Raw genomic sequence first — 10,016 nt, forward strand, 5'->3', positions numbered from 1 at the left:
CCCAAGTATGGTTCGATTCCAAGGCAGCGAATTCCAAATCCATGGCATTTTTCCATCTAAATCCTCGTATTTATGTTGTGATGAATAGAATACAGAAGCTGGTTGTGTATCCATCAGAACCAAAGACCGATGTGTTTTCTCTTGTGATAAAATAGAAAATGCTTGTCCAACATTCGGAAGTGGAGTCATCATAAAGATTTGGCTACGAATTGACATGTAGCTATCATTCAATCCTATAAGAAATTGAAGTAATCTCTGTTGTTGTTCATGTTTCAAGTACCGCCTTGCAGTGTCACATTCACAAGAAGGAAGAATGACTAACGAAGCATACTCGTCCCAAAGATATTTGAGTTTGGAGTAATAGGCAGAGATAATATTATTTCCTTGAACCAATCGACTGATATCACGATGAATAGAGAAGATTTGTGATCCATTTACCTTATCAAATTGCTCTTTCAAATCAGATCAGACGACTGATGCATCTATCGAGTATACAATGCCTCCAAAAATCTCTTTAGATACTGTATTCATGGTCCAGGAGAGAACCACAACATTGCATCGTTCCAGTTGGTTCAGAGAGACATGTCCAGCTTCCGATCATGGACATGATCCATCAATGAAGCCGATTTTATTTTTTAGCTCTCAACGCAATAAGCATAGCTCGACTCCAGACTCCATAATTCTCAACTCCAAGGAGTTGATCATTCACCAAATTCATCCCCGGGATGTCCGAATGATGCAAAAATAACTGATCATTGAAAGTATTTGAGGTTGCCATCACGAAATCAGGAAAGATAACTCAAATATCTGCAAACAACGACGCCAATCTGACTTCAATTAAGTATTGCGACAATCACCAAAGGAAATTCCTCAATCGCGAGCTAGATCCTGACTTCGCCTACAAAAATCGACACTTGTGGTAATCACTTAATGAATTGCAGCAAGATAAGCTAGATCTTGTCTGTGTTAAAGAAAAATCAATCACCATAAACGAAGAATTTCATGCTCTGATACCATGTTAGAGTGCGGAAGAAATGATTTTGAGAACACACTTTTATTCATGCATTAACCTTTACAAAACAACCAACATCTATTTATAGTAGTTGAACACATACTAGAAACGTAATATGGCAAAATACGTTTATTGTGATGACCAAACTCTTACTAGCTAACAAGTTGCAAGAAAGGGAAGAGAGAAAGTTTGCCATATTCTTCAATAACATATAATATTATATCATAGTATGTTTATACATCTTTCGGAATATGTAATACAAAACAAAACCTTAAGTTTCAAATTCTCTCTCATTCTGATAATTGGAAGGAGGGAACTGACTAATCAAGGTCCCCCTTGATCCGCGGTGATATGTACACTTGCAGAAACTGTTGTCTGCGATTGAATCACTACTTTGTTACTCGATATGTTTCTCAAAGCATGGACTGGGAAAGAGGCGGTGTCCTCTGCGATGAATGTGTAATATGCACGCTTAATAAGGTCTGGAAACACCAACGCTGAGTTGAAATCTGCCTCCCATAAGCTACTGTTTCCTTGCACGATTCTTCTTGCAATTGTTGATCTAAGATTCATCCCGTTCACGTTATTCCCATCAATCACAACCTGATCAATCTGCTTGAAAGCGCCATTCGTCTGATCTAATTGCACTGTGTCGATTCCCTTGTCGGAGCCAGTGAACATGTTATCCACTATGTTCACTCCACTCACCACACCCTTTATGGATTTGAACACAATGTATGCATCGCCGAGGAAAAAACTATTGGATATGGTGAGTTGCACTGGATCTTCGGCAACAATGCCGGTATAATCTAAGTAGGAATTCACAATCCGTGTCTGTGCTAATCCTGGGAGTTTAATATAAATTCCTGTTCCACCAAAACCAGTGGCCTTGTTGTAGCAATGGACCGCAGTTATGGTGTTGGCTTGACCGGAGAGCATAATTCCTTTGGCCGCAGAAAACACGACGACATCTGTGATTGAATTATCATTTCCCGCCAGTTCGATTCCTATGCCTGTAACGTTCCTCTCGGCAGGATCACCACCAGCAGTGATGTGTTGTCCCACAGTCGAATGTCTGATAGAGGTTTCGTGGCCACCTTTTACAGAGACACCTACGGTACTAAAATGGGTTATATAACAGTTGTCGATATTTATCCTCAGAGATTTAACTACTTGAATTCCTCCACCGCGATAGTTACAGTTCAACAAAAGATCTCGTAGTGTCACAAACTCGAAGTAATATTCCAAATCTGATCCATTTGTCGAGGCGGCCGGTGATAAGTCTATCAAATAGCTGTCATTTGGGAATTCGTTTGATGCCATTAGTGACCCTCCTTGAATCTGTTGTCAAATGTGCATATATACTTTATATTCATATCTGTGATCCAGGGGAATCATTACAAATCAGATTAAAAGAAATTTCATGCAAGAAATACTCACAAACAGGTTTCCTCTTCCAGGGATAGGGAATTGGATCGGACGACTGATCAAGTAATTGCCACCATCAAGATCAATGCGCGTGCCTCCAAGATTCACAATTCCGTTCATCAAGAACCCACTACCCGGTCTGTTAAGTGCATCAGATATAGCTGCAATAATAGCATTCGTGCTGTCTATTTTCCCTGTCGGGTCTGCTCCGTAAGATGTCACATGATATACATGAGTAGTTGATGCATTAGCCTGCGCCAAACAACAATTATTGATAATTAATCATCGGCATATATCATATCAACAAACTAGAGTTTCGATGATTTTTCTTGGTGTTTACTGTGGCCAATGGCAGCGAAGCTTTATGTTTTGGCACATGATGGCGTCGATTAGGAACATGTCCACTGGAAATTATATTTACATCAACCTTGGGGTGTGCATACACTTGTGTCGTAATAAAACTGACAAATCCAATTACAATCATAAGCTGCAAGAAAATTGAATTCTCCATTCTTCTGATCATCTCCCTCCCTTGCATGTTGCCGACGCAACTCACCACAATGTCGAGAAACTGGAATAATTTTCGTCAGTGTTGATATATACACACACCACAAGAATTTCTCTTGGTGTTTAACTTTTACAATGTCCTAAGAAAAAAATATTTAGTCATGATATATGACTCATAATCACATGCTAATAATTTCATTATCCAACGATAGGTTAAAACGACGAAGAATGTAAAATATGAATATTTATAGCATTAACGTTTTTTAAACTTGAGTCAAATGTTTGACACAACGAAATAAGGTAATGAAATGATAACTAGGTGGAAATCAAATTTGGTCACGAGGCAAACACCAGAGAAATATTAAATCAGAGAATTTTTACCTTTGTTGTATTAAAAGTCTGCTGAAATTATGTCAATTCAAATAAAATCCAACGTTCAACATGTACTGTACAGGTATGTGCATACAAGAAAGAATATTTGCTTTTCCTTCTGTCAATTGACGAACATTTTCTTTATGACTTGTAGAACCGTAAAAAATTAATGGGAAATCCTAGCAAATTTTAATTTGTTATATTATCAATTTCCAGGTTGAAGAAAAATATCCGATTCTCAGATTTTAGTTCTTTTCTATTGTTAGAATCTTGAAATATCTATGATATATGAGGTATATATAAACTTTATCACCCAAATTGGTAAGAGTTTTGCGTTTTTCTAGCACCACCAGCCCAACAGAAAATATGACATTTAAGGTCCGTAATGAGCTCCTTAATTATCATCAATTTTGATTGATTGAGAAGCATTCATGTGAAATTTGAGATAAATTTGATTGCTAGTCGGTAAATGGATATCGTTATTTTTTTTTGGGCAAGGGAGGAGTCGAGATTCGGGCAGTTGGAAAATCAGTGTATCTCCTTAATATATCATTATTTTCTAAGAAAATATTTACATATATATATATATATATATATATATATAATTATTAACTATGAATTAGACTCTTTAATTAGAGGAAACAGTGGTGATACCCCATGGATGGGCCCATTACCCTTGGCCCATCCCTAGCTCAAAAGGAAGACAAGCCCATCAAGGGCCCATGTATTCTCCTATAAATACCAGGTTTGAGTGTTCAGTTATTGGATTCACTATATTATTTTCAGCAGCGCCCTTAGCTGCTCCCCAATATATCCTCAGTCTCTGACTTGAGCGTCGGAGGGGCTACGCCAGGATACCCTCCTGGCCCCCTCCTAACGGTCTTATTTGTGATTTCAGGCCCAGGGTAATTTTGGAGCCCGTGTCTGGATTAGTGACGCTTGCGTGGATCGGACCCTAAATTTCCCGTAAGTATCACTTGGCGCCGTCTGTGGGAACTTTTGAGTTAAGACGTAGAGATGGTAGGGAGGAGAGGGAGTGGAAGAGCCACCTCAGCATCATCGCGTCCTCAGAGGGGACCCGAACCATCTCGCGCTGAGGCGGGACAGGAACAACCGCATCTTGAGACGAGACAAGAACAACCTCGTCAAGAGGCCAGAACTGAGCAGCCCATCCACGAGACGAGGGCCGAGCAAACCCGTCCCAATGAGAATGTGGGAAACTTGACCTTGGAACAGCTGGGCCAATTTATCACCCGAACAGTGGATGAGGCCATGAAGAGGAATCAAGAGTCTATGTTTGTAGAGGAACAAGCCGCCCATCAGGAGCGGGAGGAAAATGTTGAGGTCCATCATAGCAGGGTTGAAGAGACGCAACCCCTCCAGAGTGGGGAGATTAGTGAGATGGGAGAGATGTGGAAAGAGATAAGGAGGTTGAGGGAGCAGGTGGGAAGCAGGGCGCCGGTACCCAAGAGAGGAAGCCCTTTTTCACTAGCCATCTTGGAGGAAGGGCTTCCTCCGAATTTCCGACAATCAAACGTTGGAGAGTATGACGGACATACAGACCCTGAGGAACACTTGGGGAGATTTGAGAATGTGGCTCTGTTGCACCAATATTCGGACGGAGTCAGGTGCAGGGTGTTTCTGGGCACGTTGGTGAGGTCAGCCCAGCAATGGTTTAATACCCTGCAGCCCAACTCCATACAATCGTTCGAGGATTTCTCTGCAGCCTTCTTGCACCGATTTGCCAGCAGCAAGAGGCATCAAAAGAACTATTTGAGTTTGTTTGTGATGAAACAGCAAGAGGCTGAAACGTTGCGGGAGTTTGTCCAGCGCTTCAACACTGCAGCACTAGAAATACCATCGGCTACCCCTGACATCATGATAAGTGCCTTTACACAAGGACTAAGGGGAGGAGAGTTTTTTAAGTCGTTGGTCAAGAAGCCTCCGTTGAGCTATGATGATCTGTTGGCTCGAGCTGAGAAATATGTAAACTTGGAAGATGCCCAACGGTACAGAAGGATGGAGAGCCGGCCCGGAGGAAGTAGAGTTGAGGGAGCGGAGAAAGGAGGAAGGAAGAGGGGTGCGGGGGAAAGAGAGGAAGACAGAACTAGTAGTAGAAGACAATTCTCATCCCATGTTCCCCTAGATAGGAGTCGGGACGAGGTGATGGAGGTGAGGGAGCCCGCGGGGAGGTGGAAGAAGTCGCGAAGGGTTGGGTACAGTGCTAGATTATCTTCACGGGATAGACGAGAAGGATCCTCATTAAGGAGTCGACAAAGGTCTCGCTCGCCCCCTAGGCGTGGTCAAGGCCCTCCATGGATAAATCAGAGGATGGGTGAGCAGAGAGGGGAAGGTGGATGTCAAGATGTCCCTCAGGAGCTCGTGGAACCGAGGAGGGGAATGAATGAGGATAACCACCCTACGAGAGGAATGATTCATATGATCTCGGGGGGTGCTACTGATGGAGACTCTGGGCGAGCTCGGAAAGCACATGGGAGAAAATTGGAGAACTTTGAGATATATAGTGGTGCAGACTTACCACAAGACCCCGTCATCAGCTTTGGGCCTGAAGACCTCCGGGGCGTTGTGACTCCACATAACGATGCCTTGGTGGTGATGGCCACCATTGCCAATTATGATGTGGCAAGGATATTTATTGATAATGGAAGCTCCGTGAACGTCTTGTTCAAGAGCACGTTGGATCAAATGAAGATGAGAGGATTTGAGTTTGAGCCGGTATCCACCCCGCTGTATGGGTTTGCAGAACACGTCATCTTGCCTTTGGGTCAGATTGTTCTTCCCCTATCCTTGGGGACTGATCCTCGGCGGGTAACAAAGGTGATAGCCTTCACTGTAGTAGATACCCAGTCAGCGTATAGTGGAATTCTAGGACGACCAGCCCTGAAAGATTTTAGAGCAGTAGCTTCCAGTTATCATCAGAAGCTTAAGTTTCCTGTGGGAAGAGGAGTTGGAGTCCTGTGCGGGGACCAAAAAGTCGCACGTCGTTGTTATGAAAGAATCGTGAAGGAAGAAGAAAAGAGAAGTCACGAGCATTCGCATGGAAGCTTGAGCTCAGTCTTGCAGTTGTAGAGTCATTCGGAGAAGCTTCAAAATGGGTAACTTTGTCCTGTGGAGGTACAAGAGGAGCTGAGAGGAAAGTTGGAGAATGCGCTGGGTAAGGCTCTAAAGAGGCATGGGAACGCTTACCACCTTAGAGAACATCTTTACTTCATTTTTGATGTATTTCGTTCCTGAATTTGTCTTACGTTATCAGTTGATATTTAATAAAGCCAAGTTCTTATATTAAGTTCGTGGTTGTTCTTGTATTATGAGGATTATATGAATTTTATTTTACCTGCTTAGGCTGCGCCTAGTAGAGGAGAAGAGTGGGGGGGAGAAAAGTTAAATTTTTCCTGCTAAGGCATCGCCTAGCAGAGGACTAGAGGCTGAGGTGGAGAATATTTATTTTCCTGCTAAGGCATCGCCTAGCAGAGGAGCAGAGTCGGCGATGAGAGGAGCAGAGTGGAAGAGAAGAATTTTTATTTTCCTGCTAAGGTATCTCCTAGCAGAGGAGTTAGAGGGTGGGGGCGTTGAATTTTATTTTCCTGCTAAGGCCCGGCTTAGCAGAGGAGTTAAAGGGTGGAGGTGTTGATTCTATTTTCCTACTAAGGCCCGGCTTAGCAGAGGAGTTAGGAGATGATGAGGTGAGAGTTTGATTTTTCCTGCTAAGGCCCGGCTTAGCAGAGGAGTTAGAGGGTGGAGGTGTTGACTTTATTTTCCTGCTAAGGCATCGCCTAGCAGAGGAGTTAGATGGTGGAGGTGTTGATTTTATTTTCCTGCTAAGGCCCGGCTTAGCAGAGGAGTTATGAGATGATGAGGTGAGAGTTTGATTTTTCCTGCTAAGGCCCGGCTTAGCAGAGGAGTTAGAGGGTGGATGTGTTGACTTTATTTTCCTGCTAAGGCATCGCCTAGCAGAGGAGTTAGAGGGTGGAGGTGTTGATTCTATTTTCCTGCTAAGGCCCGGTTTAGCAGAGGAGTTAGGAGATGATGAGGTGAGAGTTTGATTTTTCCTGCTAAGGCCCGGCTTAGCAGAGGAGTTAGAGGGTGGAGGTGTTGACTTTATTTTCCTGCTAAGGCATCGCCTAGCAGAGGAGTTAGAGGGTGGAGGTGTTGATTCTATTTTCCTGCTAAGGCCCGGTTTAGCAGAGGAGTTAGGAGATGATGAGGTGAGAGTTTGATTTTTCCTGCTAAGGCCCGGCTTAGCAGAGGAGTTAGAGGGTGGAGGTGTTGACTTTATTTTCCTGCTAAGGCATCGCCTAGCAGAGGAGTTAGAGGGTGGAGGTGTTGATTCTATTTTCCTGCTAAGGCCCGGTTTAGCAGAGGAGTTAGGAGATGATGAGGTGAGAGTTTGATTTTTCCTGCTAAGGCCCGGCTTAGCAGAGGAGTTAGAGGGTGGAGGTGTTGACTTTATTTTCCTGCTAAGGCATCGCCTAGCAGAGGAGTTAGAGGGTGGAGGTGTTGATTCTATTTTCCTGCTAAGGCCCGGTTTAGCAGAGGAGTTAGGAGATGATGAGGTGAGAGTTTGATTTTTCCTGCTAAGGCCCGGCTTAGCAGAGGAGTTAGAGGGTGGAGGTGTTGACTTTATTTTCCTGCTAAGGCATCGCCTAGCAGAGGAGTTAGAGGGTGGAGGTGTTGATTCTATTTCCTGCTAAGGCCCGGTTTAGCAGAGGAGTTAGGAGATGATGAGGTGAGAGTTTGATTTTTCCTGCTAAGGCCCGGCTTAGCAGAGGAGTTAGAGGGTGGAGGTGTTGACTTTATTTTCCTGCTAAGGCATCGCCTAGCAGAGGAGTTAGAGGGTGGAGGTGTTGATTCTATTTTCCTGCTAAGGCCCGGCTTAGCAGAGGAGTTAGAGGGTGGAGGTGTTGACTTTATTTTCCTGCTAAGGCATCGCCTAGCAGAGAAGTTAGAGGGTGGAGGTGTTGATTCTATTTTCCTGCTAAGGCCCGGTTTAGCAGAGGAGTTAGGAGATGATGAGGTGAGAGTTTGATTTTTCCTGCTAAGGCCCGGCTTAGCAGAGGAGTTAGAGGGTGGAGGTGTTGACTTTATTTTCCTGCTAAGGCATCGCCTAGCAGAGGAGTTAGAGGGTGGAGGTGTTGATTCTATTTTCCTGCTAAGGCCCGGCTTAGCAGAGGAGTTAGGAGATGATGAGGTGAGAGTTTGATTTTTCCTGCTAAGGCCCGGCTTAGCAGAGGAGTTAGAGGGTGGAGGTGTTGACTTTATTTTCCTGCTAAGGCATCGCCTAGCAGAGGAGTTAGAGGGTGGAGGTGTTGATTCTATTTTCCTGCTAAGGCCCGGCTTAGCAGAGGAGTTAGAGGGTGGAGGTGTTGACTTTATTTTCCTGCTAAGGCATCGCCTAGCAGAGGAGTTAGAGGGTGGAGGTGTTGATTCTATTTTCCTGCTAAGGCCCGGCTTAGCAGAGGAGTTAGGAGATGATGAGGTGAGAGTTTGATTTTTCCTGCTAAGGCCCGGCTTAGCAGAGGAGTTAGAGGGTGGAGGTGTTGACTTTATTTTCCTGCTAAGGCATCGCCTAGCAGAGGAGTTAGAGGATGGAGGTGTTGATTTTATTTTCCTGATAAGGCCCGGCTTAGCTGGCTTAGCAGAGGAGTTAGAGGATGGAGGTGTTGATTTTATTTTCCTGCTAAGGTATCACCTAGCAGAGGAATTAGATGGAGGACTTGAATTTTATTTTCCTGCTAGGGCCCGGCCTAGCAGAGGAGTTAGAGGGTGGAGGTGTTGAATTTAAATTTTCCTGCTAAGGTATCACCTAGCAGAGGAGTTAGATGGAGGAGTTGAATTTTATTTTCCTTCTAAGACCCGGCTTAGCAGAGAAGCTAGAGGGTGGGGGTAGTGAATTTTTATTTTCCTGCTAAGGCATCACCTAGCAGAGGAGCGGAGTTTGAGAGGAGAAAAATGTTATTTTCCTGCTAAGGCATCGCCTAGCAGAGGAGAAGAGTGGATGAGGAGAATTAAATTTATTTTTCCTGCTAAGGTGTCACCTAGCAGAGGAGTTAGAGGGTGGAGATGTTGAGTTTTTATTTTCCTGCTAAGACATCGCCTAGCAGAGGAGCAAAGTTTGGGAAGAGAAAAATTTATTTGGTTAGTCGATAACAAAAGATGTTTAAGGGGAGCAGAGTTTACGGGGATCGACCTGCCCGGTCAGGTCGCGGGGATCGACCTGCCCGGTCAGGTCGTGGGGGTGTGGGGGCAACGCCCCCATAATTTTTTCAGAAATCACACAACCATTCGCAAGGGAATATATCAAAATTCTCAACGTACTGGACGAGCGCTCGATGCGTTGGGCGAGCGTGAAGAGGCGAGCGAGTGGCGGCGGGCTGAGCGGGTGTGCGAGGCGAGATGGGGGGCGCTGGACGAGCAGGCGCACTTGGGCGAGGGTGGAGCGGCGTGAGGCGTGCTAGGGGCGCCGGGCGAGCGCTTGGCTGGGCGAGCGTGGCGCTTTGCGGGGGCGAGCGTGGCGCTTTGAGGGGACGAGCGCTTGGCTGGGTGAGCAGGCGTGCTGGGGGCGCCGGGCGAGAGCTTGGCTGGGCGAGCAGGCATGCTGGGGGCGCCGGGCGAGAGCTTGGCTGGGCGAGCGTGGCGCTCGACGAGGGCGAGTGCTTGGCTAGGCGAGCGTGGGCAC

General features: G+C 45.2%; 1 protein-coding gene across 2 annotated transcripts; it reads right to left on the reverse strand.

The window, feature by feature from the left end:
- Positions 1-1,180: 1,180 nt before the first annotated feature.
- On the reverse strand, positions 1,181-3,571 carry LOC142523477 (polygalacturonase QRT3-like). 2 transcript variants are annotated; one of them, XM_075627284.1, is made up of 4 exons: positions 3,329-3,571; positions 2,781-3,011; positions 2,453-2,692; positions 1,181-2,353 (listed from the first exon to the last, which is right to left on the reverse strand). In XM_075627284.1, the coding sequence occupies exons 2-4, from the start codon at positions 2,976-2,978 to the stop codon at positions 1,337-1,339; spliced, it is 1,455 nt and encodes a 484-aa protein (XP_075483399.1). In that variant the 5' UTR covers positions 2,979-3,011; positions 3,329-3,571; the 3' UTR covers positions 1,181-1,336. The 2 variants fall into 2 exon arrangements, with proteins under 2 accessions (XP_075483399.1, XP_075483400.1); XM_075627285.1 differs by lacking the exon at positions 3,329-3,571 and having other exon boundaries at positions 2,781-3,033.
- Positions 3,572-10,016: the final 6,445 nt, after the last annotated feature.

The sequence above is a fragment of the Primulina tabacum genome, chromosome 13 (assembly GCF_025594145.1).
Source record: "Primulina tabacum isolate GXHZ01 chromosome 13, ASM2559414v2, whole genome shotgun sequence".
Taxonomy (NCBI): domain Eukaryota; kingdom Viridiplantae; phylum Streptophyta; class Magnoliopsida; order Lamiales; family Gesneriaceae; genus Primulina; species Primulina tabacum.